The sequence below is a fragment of the Esox lucius genome, chromosome 5 (genome assembly GCF_011004845.1).
Source record: "Esox lucius isolate fEsoLuc1 chromosome 5, fEsoLuc1.pri, whole genome shotgun sequence".
Taxonomy (NCBI): Eukaryota; Metazoa; Chordata; class Actinopteri; order Esociformes; family Esocidae; genus Esox; species Esox lucius.
Genome location: NC_047573.1, coordinates 7,825,114 through 7,847,035, shown reverse-complemented (window position 1 = coordinate 7,847,035; position 21,922 = coordinate 7,825,114). Strand labels below are relative to the sequence as shown.

General features: G+C 46.8%; 1 protein-coding gene across 32 annotated transcripts in view; it reads right to left on the bottom strand.

Moving 5' to 3' along the window:
* LOC105006738 (neurexin-1a) overlaps nt 1–21,922 on the bottom strand; it is a 389,916-nt gene that overhangs the window by 149,679 nt on the left and 218,315 nt on the right. Inside the window, exon 1 of one of the 32 annotated variants that reach the window (XM_013133910.4) lies at nt 13,658–14,897. The exons of the other annotated variants lie outside the window; for them this stretch is intronic. Coding sequence (XP_012989364.1) covers nt 13,658–13,955 — 298 coding nt within the window. The 5' untranslated portion in view covers nt 13,956–14,897. Of the gene's footprint in view, nt 1–13,657; nt 14,898–21,922 lie in introns of those variants that run through there. 32 annotated transcript variants of the gene reach the window in all.

Below are 21,922 nucleotides of genomic sequence, written 5' to 3'. Positions count from 1 at the left end.
CAGCTGTTGTAGTGTGTGTGTGTTTCTGTGTGAGCGTGTGCGTGTGAGCGTGTGCGTGCGTGTGCGTGCGTGTGAGCGTGTGCATTTAGGATCCAGGTCAAACCCTCTCCACAAGGCTTTAGAAATCAACATTGATTTTCACCTTAGGTTCAGGGTAACACCTAACAAAACACCTTATTGATCAGAAACTCCCCTTGCTCCCTGCCTACTTTCCTTTCCAATGCTGATGGAGAGATGCTGAGATCAGGCAAGAGATATTAGAGACTGGAGGAGATATTAATCAAATCGATCAATGAAGAGCTAACAACCGCATCTCTGATAAAGATGAACAGAGTGCAACAAAAGCACCTATGTCTCCCTCGTTCTCTTATCATGTAGGCTTTTTCGTAATCTGACTTTGTCAACAACCAATTACAGTTAACGTTACAGCAGTGTTGGTGTCTACTGACCAATAAGACCTAATGATATTTCTATTTTGGGGTCAGCTGCATGACATGGACTCTTCAATATTGTGTGAATTCTTTATTTTCAGTGTGTCCAATTGACAACAATTCACGTTCAATATTTTGACAGCCACTTAACGAGGATAGTGCTGGGTGCGTTTGAGAGCTCGTGTGTGTACACACTGGGCCGCCCTACACGGATCCGGTTCCCAATTTCCATGTCATGTGTGCTGCATGTGTGCACACATGTCCACCCTCATCCCCAGAGGAGAAGGAAAGGTAACTTCCCTGTGTTCATTCAAGTAACCAAATCCTTGAATGAACACAGCTAAGACAGTAACCAGCTCATTATGATGACTCAGTGGGTGGTTCTCTCTGGGGTGGTTCAACTCAATGCAGTTTTAGATTACAAAACGCTAGCCTCGAACGAACAAACACTTATCCTGCTTTATTTATATATGACTCTGGTTTCCCCTCAGCCAGGATTCTCCCGGGACACAGACACATTTGGAGAGTCAATCACCCAAGTCTATGGAGGGACTTGAGACAGACAGCCACACAATTGTGCAATGCAGTATTCCACACACGTGCACGCTTGCACAGCGGCATGTGCACGCGCGTGCGCACACATAGACACACAGGTCTCCTGTTAGTATGTTGTCCTGTTAGCCCCGGCTGCCTGTGGTCTCTTCTCATCTCAATCACTGTATGCTAATACTAATACTGACTGGTTTATATCACCTAACTGTTGGGTCACATAGTTAACGGTTATTGTTAACTCAGTGGGTTGGATCAGAAGACTGGATGTGTGGGTTTATAAGGGCATCGCATGGCCACTAAGGAATTATGACAAGGCTATCACAAGAGTGTAAAATCACGGAGAGCCCTTACACATGTTGCATGATACACTGCTCGAAAAAATGAAGGGAACACATAATCATCACAGTATAACACCAAGTTGGATATCTATCTGTCCAGTTATGAAACAGAAGCGATTGTGAATCAATGTCACCAGTTTTGGTGCAAATGAAAGTGACATCTGGTGCACTGAAGAGGCAACAGCAAGACAACCCCCAAAAAGGGAATGTTTTTGCAGGTGGTGGCCACAGACAATTGCTCTATCCTTATCCTTCCTGACTGATCCTTCTCTAGTTTTGCATTTTGCTAGTGTCCTTGTCACTACTGGTAGCATGAGGCGGTACCTGCAACCCATTCAGGCTGCACAGGTAGTCCAGCTGCTCCAGGATGGCACATCCATATGTGCCGTCGCATGAAGTTTTGCTGTGTCTCCCAGTACAGTCTCCAGAGCATGGAGGAGTTACTAGGAGAAGGGCCATTACATGAGGAGAGCTGGACAGGACTGTAGAAGGGCATCAACGAGGAGAACTGGAAAGGACTGTAGAAGGGCATCAACCCAGCAGCAGGACTGGTATTTTCTCCTTTGTGCGAGGAGGAACAGGAGGAGCACTGCCAGAGCCCTTCAAAATGACCTCCAGCGGGTTACTGACGTGTATTTATTTGACCAAACTATCAGAAACAGACTTCATGAGGGAGGTCTGACGTCCTCTAGTGGAACCTGTGCTCACAGTACCATGCAGCTTGATTGGCATTCGCCAGAGAACGCCTGAATTGGCAGGTCCGCTATTGTCACCTCGTTCTCTTCACAGATGAGAGCAGGTTCACACTGAGCACATGTGGCAGACGTGAAAGAGACTGGAGATGCTGTGGTGAACGTTATGCTGCCTGCAACATCATCCAGCATAAGCAGTTTGGCGGTGGGTCAGTAATCGTCTGGGGCGACATACCTCCACATGTGGGGGCGGTGGGTCGCACAGACCTCCACATGCTAGCCAACGATACCCTGACTGCTGTTAGGTACTTGGATAAAATCCTTAGACCCATTGTCAGACCTTTCGCTGGTGCAGGGTTCGGCCTGGTGCAGGACAATGCCTGGCCTCATGTGACCAGTGTGTGTAGGCAGTTCCAGGATGATGAAGGCACTGATGCCAATGACTGGCCCTCACATACCCCAGACCTGAATCCAGTTGAGAACCTCTGGGACGTTGTGTATTGGGGCATTTGACATCGCCAAACAGTGCCACAGACTGTCCAGGAGGTCACTGATGCCCTGATCCAGGTCTGGGAGGAGATCCCCCAGGACACCATCCGCCGTGTCATCAGGAGCGTGCCCAGACGTTGTCGGAAGTGCATACAGGAACGTGGGGGACATACACACTACTGAGTCACATGATGAGTTGCCGTGACGACATTCATGTAAGTTGGAACAGCCTGTCATTTCAATTGTTTACTTAGATCTTTATTTTACTTTGTCAGTTTAAATCCAGCCCTCGATCGTAATTCTGTTCTCAACAAATTACACAACGTACAGTAAAGATACTGTTCTTTAATGTACGAGCCTCGATGTGTGATTTGAGTGTTCCCTTCATTTTTTTTCTTTAACTGTGTATACACCAATATGCCTTTTGTGTCATTCACCTGATAGAGCAGCCCCATTGGCATGCTTACAAACAACCCCAGAATGAAGAATATATCCCAACGTAAAGCTGGAAAATAGTCTGGAATGATTCTGGTTTTCAATGCATGTTGAAATAAGCTACAGGTTACCAGTCCTAATTGTTAGACTGTTTGGACAAATAAAAGACGTTAATTAACACACAATAAATACAGTGACAAACAACAAATACAATGGGAAACATTGCAATATGGGGATTTAGCAGGTGTGCTTTCGGATATCAGCTTGTTTATTTCATTTTGTCGAGCTTAAAAGGGTCTTCTGCAACTCACTCCAGTCATTGGCAGTAGAAAAGGGAAATGAGCACAGCATACTATTAGAGATGTAAGAAATGTAGCCAAGGTAGAGGACATTTACCTAGAAGTGACTTAAAAAGTGAGTATGGTGCGGAGTGTGAAGACAGGGCCAATTAACCAGAGTGTAAAGGTCCCAATGATGAGTGTTGAAGGGGTCAGAGGTTAAAATTCATAGCAGGGTGGTAAATTACATCTAAGTTATGGTTATGGGGGAGCTTTTGAGTGGCAAGCCAAATACTTGAATGTCGGCTTACTGCGGAACAAGAAACCAATCACGGATTTAACTTTAGACTGCAGGTGGGCGATGTTGGTTTTGAATGAGAGTGAGAAGTCGAGCCAAATACCAAGATATGTGTAGTCAAGAAGGTTGCGGAAAGGCGTTGATGAAATGACAAACACTTACTTATTTCAGTATAGAGGAACAGATGGAGGTTCGCGAAGGTATGTTTGGGGTTTTTAAAGCTACGCCGAAGGGTATGGTGAGCATGAAGGGGGATGAGGGACAGCAAGGGAGATGTCATCCATATTTACAGGGCATAGGGGAAAATCGAACCTTGCAGGACACCCCCAGAAAAACGGCCACAGGTGTGGACAGCAGACCCTCAGAGTTGGCACATTGTAGTGGCCTAATGGAGAAACGCTCCCAGGGGAGGAGGAGCTCTGCAGGGAGTAGGAGGACCAGTGCAGGCAGTTATAAATCTCTTCCCTCCCTCCCTCCCTCCCTCCCTCCCTCACTCAACTCAACTCTCTCTTGCTTTCCTTCTCCCTCTCTCTGATTCTCTTCCATCTCTCCCCCAAATCCTTCTTTTCCTCCAAAGAAAGCAGTACCATTGCTCATCCGACCCTCTACACCCGTCACACGCACAGTCAGTTCTTATCTCTCCACTCACTCACTTACACACACAGACACACACAGACACACACACACACACACACACACACACACAGACACACACACACACAAACCGACTGAGCCAAACCAAGCAGGGGATGTGTGGTCTGTTCCTTTGCCTGCTGAGGTGTCCAGGCTGTGTCTGGTGTGGAGAGAGACAGGAGCTGAGAAATCAGTGTGTGTCTGTCTCTGTGTGTGTGTGTGTGTGTGTGTGTCTTTGCACATTTATATGCATGCATGTGAGAGTGTCCGTGGGTAGGACACAGATAGAGACTGTTGGGCGTTCGAGAAATAAATCAGAGCTATCTAGGAGCCGGTCAGAAGCCTGAAGTTTCCCCTTGGAAAAGCTGGCATCACTCAGTTGATCACTGTCATTCATTCCCTCCACGGCCCAAGTCAATAGCCAACATGATTCTCTGCATGGCAGAGGGACCACATACTGTCTTCATCTGACCGTCATCTCTGAAGTGTTCCGTCTCTGGATGACATAGAGATATTGTCAAACAGCCAGCCACACAAACACTCATGCACACACATACACAGTCAGACAGCCCCACCAAACACACACACACAGTCAAACAGACACACTATCTCAGAGTGACATCGGCAGTGGGACATGGGAGTAATTATATCATACAAGGGACAACACAATGCAGTGCCTGAGAAGAGCAACTGGGATCTGTTCAATCTCTCCATCTCACTGGCTCTCTGCCAGGCTGTCTCTCTACATCTCTTTGGCTCTCTCTCTCTCTTCCTCCCCATATCCCTCACTCTCTAGCTGTCTCTCCCTCTCTCTAGCTGTCTCCCTCTCTCTCTGGTTGTCTCTCCCTCTCTCTAGCTGTCTCGCTCTCTCTCTAGCTGTCTCTCTCTCTCTAGCTGTCTCTCTCTCTCTCTCTCTCTCTCTAGCTGTCTCTCTCTCTCTCTAGCTGTCTCTCCCTCTCTCTAGCTGTCTCCCTCTCTCTCTGGTTGTCTCTCCCTCTCTCTCTAGCTGTCTCTCTCTCTCTCTCTGGCTGTCTCTCTCTCTCTCTCTGGCTGTCTCTCTCTCTCTGGCTGTCTCTCCCTCTCTCTCTGGCTGTCTCTCCCTCTCTCTCTGGCTGTCTCTCTCTCTCTGCCAGTCTCTCTCTCTCTGCCAGTCTGTCTCTATAACTTACTCCTATCCCTGTGGCTCAAACCCATCCAGTTAGTAGTGACGGTGAAACATTTATGGTTAATTCTGGATATTATTTTTGAATAGATAATATACAATTAATCACTGTAATATAATTTTTGCACAAGTCAGCTGTTTCTGCAACTCAACTCCCGTATTTTTCCATCACAGATTGTTCTTCATTTTAAATTGTGAGTTAATTAGTTTTCACGACTATTTCCATAACTGATCAGAACTTCTCATTTGTGTCTCTCCTTCCTCCCCAAACAACTATCAGTGCTAAGCGATCAGTGCTTTTTGCGGTCAGTTATTTTTCTTAGATCAGTTTGGTTTCCATTATTATGGCGGTTATCACTTAACCATATTTAATTTGCATTACTTCAATAGAACGCTTCTTCTATTTTTTTTGTAAAGACAATAAAGTCAGTCATCTCTGCTCACATTCAGAGCCAGACAGGCATTGGCTGGGAAACCACGTTTCTGTGCTGCCCTAACCTGTAGATGGCTGTCCAACAGCTAGTAGATGGACAGCTAGTTGATGGCTGTCCAACACTATAATTTGAGTACTTGAGTTCTTCAAACCTGACAAGGCATAGTTTCAGGTAGAACTCGCCACAGCGTGGGACAGCAACCCACCATCTGTTGGCTTCACACTTGTGTCCTCCTCGTTCTTGTCCCAGCGTGCAATGGATTATGGTAATTGTAGGCAAATACCAAGATATCTGTGCTGGACCACAATAAGTATTTGCAGACGAAACCTCAACTCTATCGTCACCAGTTTCTTCATCATGCAGTGTCTTTAGTGAGCTGCTACATTTCAATTCCATAGAACGGTGTACTGAGCTAAAACAATATATTATATTGTTTTAGCATCAGAGGATGGGTACATGGTGGTCATAAAGGGATGGACATGGTCAGAAACAATGCTCAGGTAGGCCGTGGCATTTAAACCATGCCCAATTAGTACTAAGGGGCCTAGAAAGCCAAGAAAACATCCCCCACACCATTATACCACCACCACCAGCCTGCACAGTGGTAACAAGGCATGATGGATCCATGTTCTCATTCTGTTTATGACAAATTCTGACTCTACCATATGAATGTCTCAACAGAAATCGAGACTCATCAGACCAGGCAACATTCTTCCAGTCTTCAACTGTCCAATTTTGGTGAGCTCGTGCAAATTGTAGCCTCTTTTTCTTGTTTGTAGTGGAGATGAGTGGTACCCGGTGGGGTCTTCTGCTGTTGTAGCCCATCCGCCTCAAGGTTGTGCGTGTTGTGGCTTCACAAATTCTTTGCTGCATACCTCGGTTGTAACAAGTGGTTATTTCAGTCAAAGTTGCTCTTCTATCAGCTTGAATCAGTCGGACCATTCTCCTCTGACCTCTAGCATCAACAAGGCATTTTCGCCCACAGGACTGCCGCATACTGGATGTTTTTCCCTTTTCACACCATTCTTTGTAAACCCAAGAAATGGTTGTGCGTGAAATTCCCAGTAACTGAGCAGATTGTGAAATACTCAGACCGGCCCGTCTGGCACCAACAACCATGCCACGCTCAACATTGCTTAAATCACCTTTCTTTCCCATTCTGACATTCAGTTTGGAGTTCCGGAGATTGTCTTGACCAAGACCACACCCCTAAATGCATTGAAGCAACTGCCATGTGATTGGTTGATTAGATAATTGCATTAATGAGAAATTGAACAGGTGTTCCTAATAATCCTTTAGGTGAGTGTATATATAATAAAATATTAATCAAAAAGGCTAGAATTGAATCCTAAACTTAAATCACATTTCGGTCCATCACTCAGCACTACACAACACAGAGAATGCTGAGGGTCACAAATGGCGTCGGCACCTCAGTGTCACCATAATAATATTGTATCATAAGGTCCCTGGCAACTCCCAGGCCTATTAGTTATAAGGGCCCTTTGAGTCAAACTGATTTATTTTCCATCTTTTTCCCCTTCGTTGTAGCTCCCACAGCAGCATGTCACACCCCAGCATCAGCACAGAGTCATTTATTATAGCTAAAAATACGTACAATACATGAATATTGCTCTGCTGACTTCAACGAACAATCTGGGAATGGATTATAGGCCAGCGTAGTAATGGACAGATGATGTGATGGAGGGATATTGTGAAGGAAGGATGGTATAAATCAGGAATGACATGATGGAGGGGTGACATGAAGAAGGAGTGGTGTGACGGAGGTATGGTATGAGGGAAAGATGATACAGTGGGGGATGGGAAGGAGGGACGGAATGATTGAGGGATGGTATGATTCTAGAGGTGGTTTCTGCTGAAAAAGGGTTTCAAGTTGGTTGAAAAAGGGTTCCAACATATCCAAAAAGCATTGTGCTGTTTCTCTCCAGGTGTTTCACACCTCCTGGTCTATCAAGCCTCCTCATGAGCTTTAAAGAGTGATAACACAATTTCTTCAAATAATTATGCCTCTCTCCCTGTCCCACTTTCCCTCTCTATATTCTTCTCTCTGACTCCTGTCTTTAAATTGTGTGTGTGTGTGTGTGCGTGTCTTGTTCTCTCCTTATTGAAGAAATCTGCATTCCTCTCCTCACGCCTCTTCTCGACCAGAAAACACATCTATGACGGATGTTCAGCAAGGTCCTAAATGGCCCCTTATTCCCTACTTGGGCCACTGTTTAACAAGAGGCAAATAGGGGACCCGGAAAAACATAGTTCACTAAATGTGGCACCGTTTAAGACACAGATACAATCCAAGACAGAGCCTCATTAAGGAAATTCCTCGCAGAGTGACTGTATTTTAGATTGCATCAAACCTTTAATCTCACAGCCAGACACATTATCCTTCTATATTTCATATACATCATCAGTGGGTGACACTCATGCTTGTCCAGTGAAATTAAAGCGCATTTTCCACCTGGTTGTTGTTGAATATTGTAAATTGAATTTTTTATATGGTTTAACACCAGCCATTACAAACTGCACGGAAGAAAAAACAATGCAGCTTTGAAAATACATTTCATTTAAAATCGCATAAAACATTTTATTACTCTGCAAAATAACACATATTCACATTTGACGTATCGTAAATGCATCCCAATAATATGTTGAATGGGTTTCTTATTTTTTATTACACTGTATCCTGAACAGCGGGGAGCTGCAACCATTTTAGTGAAAGATAAAAGATAAATTAAACAAATTAAGAATGTAATTATAAATAACTCCAAGACATATCTTCACACACCAGTAAAAATGTGTATCATACAAAACGGCTATTTACATTCAAACATAATGACACAATGATAACATATTTGACATTAGTCTCCATAAGTTGATTCAACAATTTCGCAAATCAAATTTGTGTTATAGGTTTTCAGAGGATACTTTCCCAGGGTGTAAAAATGCCTTTTCAGATAGTCTCCGGTGATGTTAATACATTTGTCTTTTATAATGTTGCAGGATTCCAACACTATAACCACGCCAAATAACTCAAAATGTTTGAGATGGACTCTATTTAAAAATATCACTTTTTTCCTAGAATAATCTGTTTTCCACTACAGCCAGAGTAGATCTTATATCACAAGAAAAACGTATCTTCCCGAGATCAGACAGACAAACAGCTATGCTCATTTGTAACCCTGACAGTACCAAACTAAAGGCTAGAAACAACGGCAAATAACGTATGAATGAATAAATGCAATAGATGATTCAGACAACAATCTGAACACGATTAAATTATCATGAAGGCACTCTGATGACTTTCCGATGCAACAGTTAGCAGACATACTGTAGATGTGTTAGCAGACATATGTGTGTTGGCAGACGTGTGTTAGCAGACCTTGGTGTGTTAGCAGGCATAGGTGTGTAAGCAGAAATGTATGTTAGCAGGCATAGGTATGTTAGCAGGCATAGGTATGTTAGCAGGCATAGGTATGTTAGCTGACATAGGTGTGTTAGCTGACATAGGTGTGTTAGCAGACATAGGTGTGTTAGCAGACATAGGTGTGTTAGCAGACATAGGTGTGTTAGCAGACATAGGTGTGTTAACAGACATAGATGTGACTGTGATGGCCAATAAAACACAGCCTGGAAAATTGCCCAGCATCCAGAATCCAGTTTCATAAATGTATTTATAACAAGATATCATTTCTGGCAAGAAAGAGGCCCTTTAACCTCAGCAAGAGATAGATCCATTTACGGGTCTTGGATGAATCTGCAACCTGCTTCTGCACCTACTTTATTCCAATGACAAAAGATAATTAGAAATGATAAAACGACTCATTTTTGTTCCTTATATACGTCTGACAGGTCATTCAACTCTGCAGCATAGGGTTCAACATATTTCCCTCAACCCACAAGTTGTGGTCATCATTAGAAACTAACTTTGACACCACACAAACAAAGACCACACGCTGGAACATCACTGTCAGACATTGTGTAGGTTTTGTCTTCTAAAGCCAATAACAGGTAAGTATGTCTGGGTTAATGACAACGCTGCGTAGATCAGACACCAGCCTGGAGCCTGCGGTACCTCATACATGTGTGGTTTGTCCATGACCGATTGCGGTTAAACATGTGAAATAACGTTTCAGAGACGTTTCCCGGGTCACTTACAAACGGTCTCCGAGCTGCCGGAGACCGTTTCTGGACACGCCGACCGCGGCGACTGAGTGGAAGGGCTTGTTATTCTCACAAAATCTCGCTAAGAGTCCGTAAAACGTTACAGTCGGAGTGGCGAGTACGGAAGGTGTCAACAACAGCTGGAAGCCCATTTGGTAGTGGCTTGTGAAATGTGTTAACACAGGTGATTTCTGAAGTGGGGGGGTAAAGATGAACACAAAGGATGGTGATATAAGAGAACACCAGATAGGTGCATTCTGTGTGCGCGCGCACGTGTGTGTGTGACAATAACAGCGAATAGCAGGTACTGTTATATAAGCAGGGAAAACAGGATTATATTGAGAGTGACAACGCATATATACACACACAACTGGGAACAGAGGGTTGGAGGGGGGAGATGGAGGGGGGGGGGAGAGAGAGAGAGAAGGGGTGGAGGGAAGAGACGGATGGGTGGGGGACAGAGATGGAGGGGGGAGGAGAGAGCGAGAGGTGGAGAAGGATGCAGCGCTACGTAGTTAGAGCATAATGGTAGTTTAGATCCTGACGCTCAACAGAAACAGCAGAGACAAACACAGATAATGACATGCATTACACCGTCTCAGGAGAGTTCGGAAAGGAGCTGATCATTTTTAATTGGTTCAGGTAAAAAGCTTCCTCCATGCTCCTGCACTGCCTCCTCTCTGTGTATGGAACTAGCTGAAGCTAATTACGCCCCAGCGTAGCATATCTGGAATCGGGGGGAAAAAGAGAAGAGGCTTTTAATCAAAGCAACAAGCTTTGTCCTCAAGTCAGATGCTAATTCCTTCGAGTACGGCACTTTGTCCTCGAGTCAAAAGCTTTGTCCTTGAGTAAAGGAGATTTGTCCTCAAGTCAGGCACTTTGCCCTTAAAGATGCAGTTTGGGACTATTTGTGAATGTCAAAAAACAATTGTAAACCTCCCAATGTGTAATATGTTATTTATATGTGCATAATCTATAACTGGAATTCATATCATATCTCTGGTTTGTCATTCAATTTATTTTTTAAGCAGGTGGTTCTGCTGGAACGGGACCAAAATCAGGACATACATGGAACATGTGTTCACCGTTTGTCATTCATTAACCTACTGCTGTATCAGTTTTGACTCCTGTATAATCATTATCAGAGAGGTCACTGGTTGGGACACTTACAATCAGGTTTTACTGTTTAAGATGAGGTATGGAGGTGAACCACAAAAGACCCCTCAAAAGACACGGAATTAATGACCGAACACACACCCGAACACACACCGAGGATTAAAGGACCAGGGAGGTTCGGAATAGTGTTAACCCCTTCATACAGTCCCCTGTAGAGTGCCTCTTCTACCATCTCAGCAGGACAGACCACTCCTACTACCCCCATCTCCCAATCTCCACACCTGGGCTCCCTTCTCCAACATACTCTTTGTCTTCTTCTTTCTTAGACATTAACCCGGATCCATCCACCACCACCTCAGCATCAGCAACCTTCATCCACATTATTCTGCCACCTCCCCCTTACCTTTGACCTTTCCCCCTTCGATGGCGAACCCCTCAACTTAAGCCCCTCCTCCATTTCACGTTAAGCACCACTACCCAAACCTCTGTCTCTTTGATATCACTCTCTTCCCAACCGCCTTGTTTCAGCCACCTCCATTTCTTTAATGCCACTTTCTCATTTCCCCTCCTTATGGTCAAAACACTGCCACACACCACACCCCATGGTTTAAACACAGTGCCGTTTAGCATTTTGCCGGCAAGCCTAGCTCACTGTATTCAGGACACATTCATATTCCACATGAATGACACTCCCCAAAATTTGTCACTGCTCCTGTCTCGAACAGCTCAGCCTACATACGGCACTGTCCAATTCAAAAACAGACACACAGTGAAAGAATCCAGGCCAGCTCAAACTAAATATATCCAGAGGAAATACTGTTTCAATACTGGACATAGGAAATAATGTAGGATGTAGGGAACACCGCAAGATGTAGGTTGAGATTTAGGGAACACTGACATGTGGATGTAGGGGATTTAAACAGTTACGATGTCCCCATAAAAGAAAGAAATATATAGAATTACAGGTTTTTCTTCCAAATGACACGATGTTGCACGGAGGAACGTTGTGAAATGCCCCTCACTGGATCCAGCCAACACTCCAGCAGTCTCACAGGGCTAGCGGTTACATCATTCTGAACTGTCTCTTCACCAGTATGGAACAGGATCCCACAGGGCACTGAAGTGCAGAGAGGGGCTAGTATGACGGCTTCTTCCAGACCTCCCAGTGGACATTCATGTCATTAATAGCATCACCACTAGACTAAAAACAGAACGTTTGTACCCATTCACATTCAAAGTTGTAGTGAGGCATGTGGAAGCAGAAGAAAAGACAGATGGATGGATGTGAAAACTCACGACACACACACACACACACACACACACACGGCACACACACACACATGCACGCACACAACACACACACACCCACAAAACACAAACACACACACACACACAACACACCCACGACACACACACAAACACACACGTGCACACACTCTCACACAGTAAAACGTCAGTGTTATACGATTATTTCCCTGTAGATGACACTGGCCTATCTTTCACAGGCAGAGCTCTCCACGGACCTCACCACCATTAGAGGGGAGAAGAATCCTCACACACACACACACACACACACACTCACACACACGCACACACTCACACACACGCACACACACACACACACACACACACACTCACACACACGCACACACACGCACACACACGCACACACACGCACACACTCACACACACACGCACACACTCACACACACACGCACACACTCACACACACACGCACACACTCACACACTCACACACACACACGCGCATGCACGCAGCCTTAGCATTCCACTTACAGTGATTCCAGCGGAAAGCACATTTGTCTCTCTGTCGCCCCTCAGGGGCAGCAGTGAGAACTGCTCTGTAATCCTGTTTAATCTGGCTGTGACCGCTGCACCACAGAGCATCTGGAGCCTAGGATAGGGCTAATCTAAGACACCACGGAGAGACAGACAGGACTACGCTGAGGCAAACTAAAGAGGGATGGAAAAATGGAGCTCAACAATGTCAGAGAGAGAGCGAGAGAGAGAGAAATAAATTAATGGAGAGAGAGAGAGAGAGAGAGATTAGGGTGTAGCCAGGAAGCAAATGATCGTAATAGTGTTATAGGAACAGGATACAGGTGAAGGTACCTACAATGACTCTATGCCAAATCACGTGTTCAACAGGCATACAGCTAATCCCAGAATGTGAATTTGAGCAGCAACACTACATCCAATACTGTACTGCCATTTGGCACAATACAAAGCATGAAATCAAAGCAAATATCCCAGCCTTTAAAGATACATGAAATGCATCTACAACCGACCAGGTAATTGGTCTGGAAAAGGTAACAAAGTGACTAGAAGGGTCCCAAATAAAACTCCCCCCTGGGAGTGTGGGAGGAGGGTGGCCTCATGAGCCAGACGATGTTCTTCTGTGTGACTCATTTGGTACGGCACGGTGATTGAAACGCATCAGGATTGTGGGATTTCATTCCCGTCGGGGCCACCCATGTAAAAAACGAATGCGCAAACACACCACTGTAAATTCCCCCTCTGATGAAAGCCCCCGTCTACTTGGCACCCCCCCCCCCCAAAAGATAGCAAACGGACAGATTACGGTGAACAGGCGGGATACTTACTGTGCCCTGCTCGGAGCGAGGCAGAAGGCGGTCTATGGATGGCCATGGACACGGAATGGTGTCTCCTGCCCCCGTGGTTGACGTGAATGTGCTGGGGAGCCTCCGCCGCCCCTGCTCCCCCCCCAGGGAGCTCTGAATCAGGCCCCGGTCCGGCCACACACCCCAGGGCCAGAGCGGTCATCCACAGAGCCAGGCGCACCGCCGAGAGTGATGCGCTGAAGCCCGGGCAGAGAGCGTCCTGTCTGGGCCTCAAGGGTCCGAGGCCGGGGGCCAACTGGGTCCTCCAACCTCCCCACATGGTTCCCTGGGAGGCCAGCGAGGTGAAGATCAAGGTGTGGGACTTTAGTGATGAGCCCAGTGGCCCATAGTCCCCTGCCCTGACAACCCAACGCTCTCTCAACACTCACAAACCCCCAGACAATCACAGCCCAGTGACTAACACATCAACAGGGGCAGGCAACCAACCACAGGGCAGATGGGGGGGGATTAAAGGAAGCCTTCTTGCAGTTTCTCTTTTGTGTTAGGAAATCCACAAGGGCTCCCTGGGATCCAAGGAAGGAATACGATCAATCATTGAGAAAACCGTAGGAGGAAAATAATACGCACTCAAGAAATTAGGACAAACGGCATCGGAGAAATCCCACACTGCTCCAATTCCCCGGGAACACCTCCTCACTCGGGCTTCTATACTTTCTCTGACTCCTTCCGTGGAAAAGAGCTCACAGATTTAAAAGCATGATCTTTTTCTGCTCCAAAAATTGCAATTACTCCAGAAAATCCAGGAAAAAGCGTCTTGAACATCAGCCTCAGAATATGGGGGGGGGGGAGGAGGAGGGGGGTGTAGAAAAAACAGGCTCAGAGTTTGAAAAAATCTTCATCAAAGGAAGTACAATGCTTTCCCTTCTGTTTTCAGACAATGTCCAGAGGAATTCAAGTGCAGGCGTTCCCAATTTAGGCTCTTTCGTCTGCATGGGGCAACGGACCCTGGGCTGCGGTGTGGAGAGGATGCCGAGAGTGAGGTTGTATGGTTGCGCCGGCGAGGTGTGCCAAGCCACGCTCTTATTCCTCATCTACAGACTCCCTCTGCTCTCTACAAGACCCAGCTGAGCGGCGACCAACGCAACAGCAGCACCTCAGAGAGGCTTGTCTGGATACGACACACACACACGAGCGCGCGCAAACACACACACACACACGCGCGCACACAAACCGCTCTCTCCTACACACACAGGCAGTGAAACAGGCAGCATCAGCTTCGGAGAGCGAGCGCAAGATGTGTGCAAGAGAAGGAGGAGAGAGAGGGAGAGAGAGGGGAGGGGGGGGGTAGGGGAGGAGGCAGATCTAACAGCCAGCCGCCGAGCAGGAGGGAGAGGGACTATGCAAATGAACAAGCGCCGCACAGCGAATCAGCGGAGCCACAGTGCATTGCAGAGGAAGAGCCTATTTGGGCGAAAATAAACTGGGGATGTGGGGCTTCATCTATCCGGCCGTCCGCTTCTCACTCTCTCTCTGCTGTTCCCTCGTTGTTTCTCTCATTCCACCCATGCTACACGGACACAGACACTAATCGCTGGAAGAGAAGCAGACACGGAGCAGGGACATATACAGCCGTCCAGGATGGTCTTGGTTGTTAATAGAGACCCACCCCCCCCTCCCCCGGGAGGAGTCGAGGGGAGGTGAAGGGCATCCGTGTGCTCCTGTAGAGATGGATAAATAAAACCTAGCGTTATGGTCTGATGGTCTCCGTCCAGGGGAGCTGTAGCTGGTCAGCCAGATGTCTCCTCAGCAGCCAATCACTGAGCTCTTTAACAACTCCCCCCTCACTTCTCCACACTCCAGCTTCAAAGGGACTCCGCAGGGCCAGAGAAAAACCTCCACTCCTTTTTTCCCTCCTTCTCTCGCCAGTCTCCTTTCCTCTAAGCTTGCGCTCCAATTTCCCGACCATCTGCAACCCCAGTCCAGCATTAGTGAAGCGCGGGAGAGCCTCTGAAGGACGGGGAGGACAGGAGCCCGAACACACAGACCCACGCACAGTCCTAGTTTGGCAGAGAGTGGAGGGATGCCCGCACAGAGGCTGCTGAAGTCAGCCATGCTGGCCCGGCCAATAAAACCCCATTCATTCCCTCGCCAGAGAGGCTAACACAGTGATAACACAGCACAGAAAGAAGTATTGAGAGAGGGCTACACCCGGCACGGCTAAGCACAGTGCTTAGAGGGAAGCCTAGTGAATGAGGGTTAGGAGACCAATGAGCCCAGCCCGCTGAAAACTTTCCAACAGAGACATGGATCCAGAGACTTACTGCCCAGCGCCGGCCAATGCCGCAGGATCTGTGCTTTGAGGGTCCGGCCATAGAAATGAGAATTACTCTTTATTTCTATGTCTCTGGCCCGGTTTCGCACGCTCAGAGAGTCCAGGGCGAAAAACCCGAATGGGCTCAAGTGTTCAAAGGTTTGTCTACATCCACTGTTTGAGATGAAAGTCTCGGCCGGTTAAAAGCATGCGCCGTTTTTTTTTTTCTCTCTCTTGGACAGAGGGATGTTTTTTTTTTTTTTCAGCGCCGGGGGAGAAGGAAGAAGCCCAAGAGCACCGTTCTGCCACTGAGTCTGATCCGATCGGTGTCCTAAAGAGGGGTCGCCGGAAAGTCGCTAGCGATGTGTACGACAGAACGTCAGATGGGCCACGTGACACAAAACCGACACGCTCCTCGTCAATATCAAATACCGTATGCTCTCCTTTGTCGTCTGTAGAAAGCCTGCTCAAGTGCCAGAAAAGGGAAACCGACAGCAACGTTGATAGATATGCATAATTTCTAAATGCAAATGAAGTCGAGGACTCCCTTTTTAATTAACTGAAACATTCTCAGAACTGTTGTATTTGCACGCCGGAATGCATTGTCAGAAAGTGAAATCAAAATGTGTTGTTTTCACCCATCTAATGACTTTACAGTGACAGGCTAACCACCTGGTGTTAACCAATCAGCTCCACACAACCTGCACTAGAGTTCCATCTTTATTTGCAACCAATGAATGTGTGTACCGCTCCTGCTAAATGTTTACACTCATTATAAATCCTATTAAGTGTGTGTGTGTGTGTGTGTATGAGACAGAGAGAAAGTGTGTGTGCGTGTGCAGGCATGTTTAATAATAATTATCAGGGCTGCAATCTGCATAATTACAGCTAATACAGCAATCTATCAGGCCCTCTGGCTTCACAAGGACACACGTCTCACCCACTAAACCCTAAATCACAGGTAAACTTTTAATGGCAACATAAATAAATTGGTGACAAATTGGGCCTAATAAGGTATGAATCACACTTGGTTCAGGTCTAGTAGGGATAACTAAACAGAAATCTCACGAACACATTCAGCATGCCACCCCTGAAGCTCGATGACATCACTGACTAAGTACATAGAGCGACTACCTAGATCAGGTTTAATGTGTTCCTTGTTACATCTGCGCCACCATGTGGCTGTGCAGCAATACTGCGATGAGAACAGAAAACATTGGCCAAGGAAGGGGTTGTTCTCGCAGTGCGCCTGGGTGTCCAAAGTGGTCCCGTATTTACCAAGGGTCCTGGAACATAAGTAGAGCACTATTTTGGGAACAGGGTGAGGTTTTGGGGATAAACTGTACTATAGTAGGTTGGAATATTCCTGCACCAGTAAACCTCTAATGTCACTTGACACTGACTGGTGACTAGTGAGGTGTGTGTGTGTTGTGTGTGTATGTGTTGTGTTTGCTCATGTACAAAGACCATAGGGAGATGTTAGGAAAGAAGAAATAGAAAGAAATAGGGGGAGAGAAAGACAGACTGAAAGAAAAACAGATAAAGGGTGAGAGAGACAGGGAGAAATAAAGCAGTAAAGACAAATAGAGACATAGAGGGAGAGAGAGAAAGGCAGAGAGAGAAAGGGAGAGAAAGAGAGATAGAGAGAAAGGCAGAGAGAGAAAGGGAGAGAGAGAGAAAGAGAGTGAGAGAGAGACAGAGAGAGGTAATTTCCCAGATGTCAAAACCCTGTCATCCGTACATATCCCTCCACCTGGTCCCAAAACTAGTCCCACTGTAGCCATGTGTCGCCATGACAACAAAACTACAGCTGATGCGTTGATGTCAGAGGTCACCTGATGAGGACTGGGTAGGGAGGGGGTGGGGCTTATTGAAAGGCCTGATGCTAAATGCATTTTCACTTCATGCTGACCTGTGCATGTACTACACACTAACGCTCTAAAACCATCTTCATCACGTTGATGCCCGAAGATGGAGAGACAAGAACAAGCACTTTTTTTTTCTATCTCTTTCTGTTCTATCCTGTGTTCCAAGTATTTCCAAGTACCCTGGGAATTAGCAGCACTCCCAGTATCCCAGCACACAGCAAAATAAACCAAGACATGTTCGAGATAGGAAGAGACCAAAAAAAAAAAAAAAAACACAGAGAAAGGATTAGTCAGAAGCCACGGCCAAGTTCAGACACTGTTAAGGTTTTATCCTCTCAACCAGGTGATCGATAGTACAGATGGAATGTGTACTGACTGTGTAACACTCCAACCCAGAGAGACAGAAAGACATGGAGCGAGGCGCCCGCGTTAAGCACCTCGTACAGGTCAGAGTGTGGACACTACACGGCCAGATGAGAGGTGCACAGAAGAGGAGATGCGGAGAGATGGAGGAGTGGCGAGGTGGAGTAAAGGAGGGGTGGAGAGGCAGATGAGAGGGGTGGAGGAGCGGGCGGATGGATGGATGGAGAGGAGGAGAGCTGGAGTGTAGGAGGTTTGGAGAGATGGCAGGGGGTTGGAGGATAAGAAAGGAGGTCTGGATATAACGAACGGATCATATTGAAGCAGGGCCTTTAAATCAAGAGAAGAGCTCTCAGGCAGCACTTCATATCACAACCATGGAGGGACTACAGTCCTGTTCATTAGGGGGGGTTAAGGTTGTGGGGGGGGGCTGAGATATAGGCCGGAAGAGAGAATGAAAGAGCCAGAGGGATGGAAAGATAGAGGAGAAAGAATGAGGCAGCAGGGAATGGAGGAAAGGAGAGAGAGAGCGAGAGAGATAATACAATGGTAGGGGGATATAATCATGTGCCTTGCTTCAGAGCAGCCGAGCAGCGCATTTCTAACAAGTGCAACATACTCTACGTAATGTGAAACACGCTATCAGTCACACGGCGGAAAGACCACGCCAGGCATGACAGGTCACGCATGACCCAGGGACACCTCAACCCCACTGGGCCTTGGGGACACATCTGTGGGCTGGTGCAATCATCCCAACCTCCACCATCCCCTCCACCTTCCCTACCAAGAAAAGCCCCAGGGGACATGTGTCCACTGGGGGGCCTCTCGCTCTCTCTCTCTCTCTGGGAGTTTGTACCTGGCTGGCTGGGCTAGTGCACACCCAGAAGGCCGTCACTAGAGGAGAAAACAGTGGTTCAACACTCGCCAGGGGACTCTTATCCTACGATGATCTCTTTCTGTTCCACCAGATAATTAACTGCACACACCTGCTGTCCCAGGTCCTGAGCCGGTCCTAATTACAGGGAGGCAATGAAACGAAGCACTGGAGCTGGCATCAAAAGTCCAGGGCTGATGTCGACGGCGCTCATGTATAACAACATGCATGAACTAGTCCGCCAGTAAGATTAGCATCTACCATTGGATCTGGGAAACCTACAGACCTCTGAAGAAATACAGCAGGAGACCCTGTGTGCTGTAGCTCAGCCTGGATGGCACAACCGTTGCTTGCAAGGGGATGCGGGATTGACTTCCTGAGCGGCCAGTAATAGAAGAGGAAGGACACGTATGTTCTTCCTATGGAACGTTGCTCTGGATAGGAGCGTCTGCTAAATGACACTGTAACTGAAACGGACAGCAAGCGAGGGGCGGAGTCAAGAACACAATAGTCGCTTGATGACTGAAGGACACATCAACAACATGATCGGTCTGTTGTTTTGGAGATGCGGTTTTACCACAGAGGGAGGGGGGGATGTTTGACTGTTGACATGAGAGGCAGTAGATTCTGCTTTACTCCCTGAATCCTATAAGGACTTGTTGACATGAGAACCATTGCCTGGTTGGCTGTTCAGGGAAGCTTAGTGGAGAGAAAAACAGATCTATGGAGCGCCTGCATTCACTGCTGGCAAACAACTCTACTTTGACCAGCAAATAGCAGTGATTACAACCACCTGAACAGATGATTAAACACCTCCCCAAAACATAACCCAGAACACAGGAGGTGCCCACCGAGCTAAATCGTTTTAAAGAATACATTATTATATGTCTTTCCAACAAAAAAATATTGTTTTATAAATACCTTTATACACTAGCAGTTGTCAAAAAGTGTGTATATAGATAACCAGCACAAAATGTCAAAGAGCCACAATGACATTTTGTATGCACTATCGACTGGAGTAGGCAACTGGTATAGGCAACTGGTGTAGCCAACTGGTGTAGGCAACTGGTGTAGGCAACTGGTGTAGGCAACTGGTGTAGCCAACTGGTGTAGGCAACTGGTGTAGCCAACTGGTGTAGGCAACTGGTGTAGGCAACTGGTGTAGCCAACTGGTGTAGGCAACTGGTGTAGCCAACTGGTGTAGCCAACTGGTGTAGGCAACTGGTGTAGGCAACTGGTGTAGGCAACTGGTGTAGCCAACTGGTGTAGCCAACTGGTATAGGCAACTGGTGTAGCCAACTGGTGTAGGCAACTGGTGTAGGCAACTGGTGTAGCCAACTGGTGTAGGCAACTGGTGTAGCCAACTGGTGTAGGCAACTGGTGTAGCCAACTGGTGTAGCCAACTGGTGTAGCCAACTGGTGTAGCCAACTGGTGTAGCCAGTTTGGGGAATTTGAGAATTTGACGTGATCCCAATCACACTGAATGGCCAGTGTCTGCCATGCAAGGGGAAACGTCTGGCGGAGATTTGAGTTGGTGCTGAGCGGGCTCCACCCTCCCTGGGATAATGTGTCGCCTCAGACACGTGTCAGCATTATCCCCAGGAACCAACGCTCACTTGACGGAGCAAGGCGTCACGCCACTCTGCCGTGAGGAGAACAGTTCAGGAAACAGACTGAACACAGAAGAAGGAGAGATTATAGCCATTTGTCACTGCCATAACATTCAGCCCCACATCCTGGCACCATGTTTTAATACTGTTCTTTGGCCCGTGTCCCAAACGGCCCCTCCTCTCCCCTGCATTGTGCGCCGTGGGCCCTGGTCTTCGGGAAACCCTTCAGAGGGCGCAGTGTGCATTAAAACACATTGACACCCAACACATGTTTTTGTGGAACAGTGAAACGATGTGACGAGCTGCTGCTCCCCTAGTGAGATGGAGCCTAGTGGAGGCCCTTTGACAAAGACTGTGTGTGTGCGCGTGCGTGTGAGAGAGAGAGTGTGTGTGTGTGTTTGTGTGTGAGAGTGTGTGTGTTTGTGTGTGTGAGAGAGTGTGTGTGTGTGTGAGAGAGTGTGTGTTTGTGTGTGTGTGTGAGAGTGTGTTTGTGTGTGTGAGAGAGTGTGTGTGTGTGTGTGTGAGAGAGTGTGTGTGTGTGTTTGTGTGTGTGTCGTGCGATGCAGTCTTGTGTGCGTTCAAGCCATTATGCCACATTCTCTATGTCAAAGCATCATTGGGCAGGAGAATAAATGTCATGAACACTAAGGGAGAAAAAAAAGAACTAAAAAAGCAATGAGATAAAGCCTGGGCTAACTATCGTATCGCCTAACATCCAATATGAACTGTTCATTATTACGGTCCAAAGAGGCCAGTTGTTTCACTCTGACCCTGTCAACACCTGCTATGTGCAGTTAGACTTTTACTTTAGGCACAGCTATATAATCCAGAATCCTCGTTATTAAGTTTAATACAGGGGATTATTACTTATTACTATCGTGCGTGCGCGTGCTTGTGTGAGCATTCGCATAAGAGCGCCTGCTATAGTGACACATGTAAAAGGTAAACGTGAGTGTGCGTGCTGCGACAAAGACAATCTGTGAATGTATATTACAAATCCTGACTGCAAGTGACAGAAACAGGGGTCAGGGGTCATAAAGCTGGCAGGGCATGGTTCTCTGGGTCCAGCCACTTTCATTATCAGATAGCTACTTTGGTGTGTGTTCTCTCATCTATGTGCATATGTGCATGACTTAGCCAGGCTAATCTGAGTGGTGTGCTAGCTGGCTGGCGAGAGGAAGATTTTAATTGGCTGCCCGGCAGGGATGCAACAGTAAAACGGAACTAAGAGTGAACACGTTGTTGTTCCAAACAAAATACTA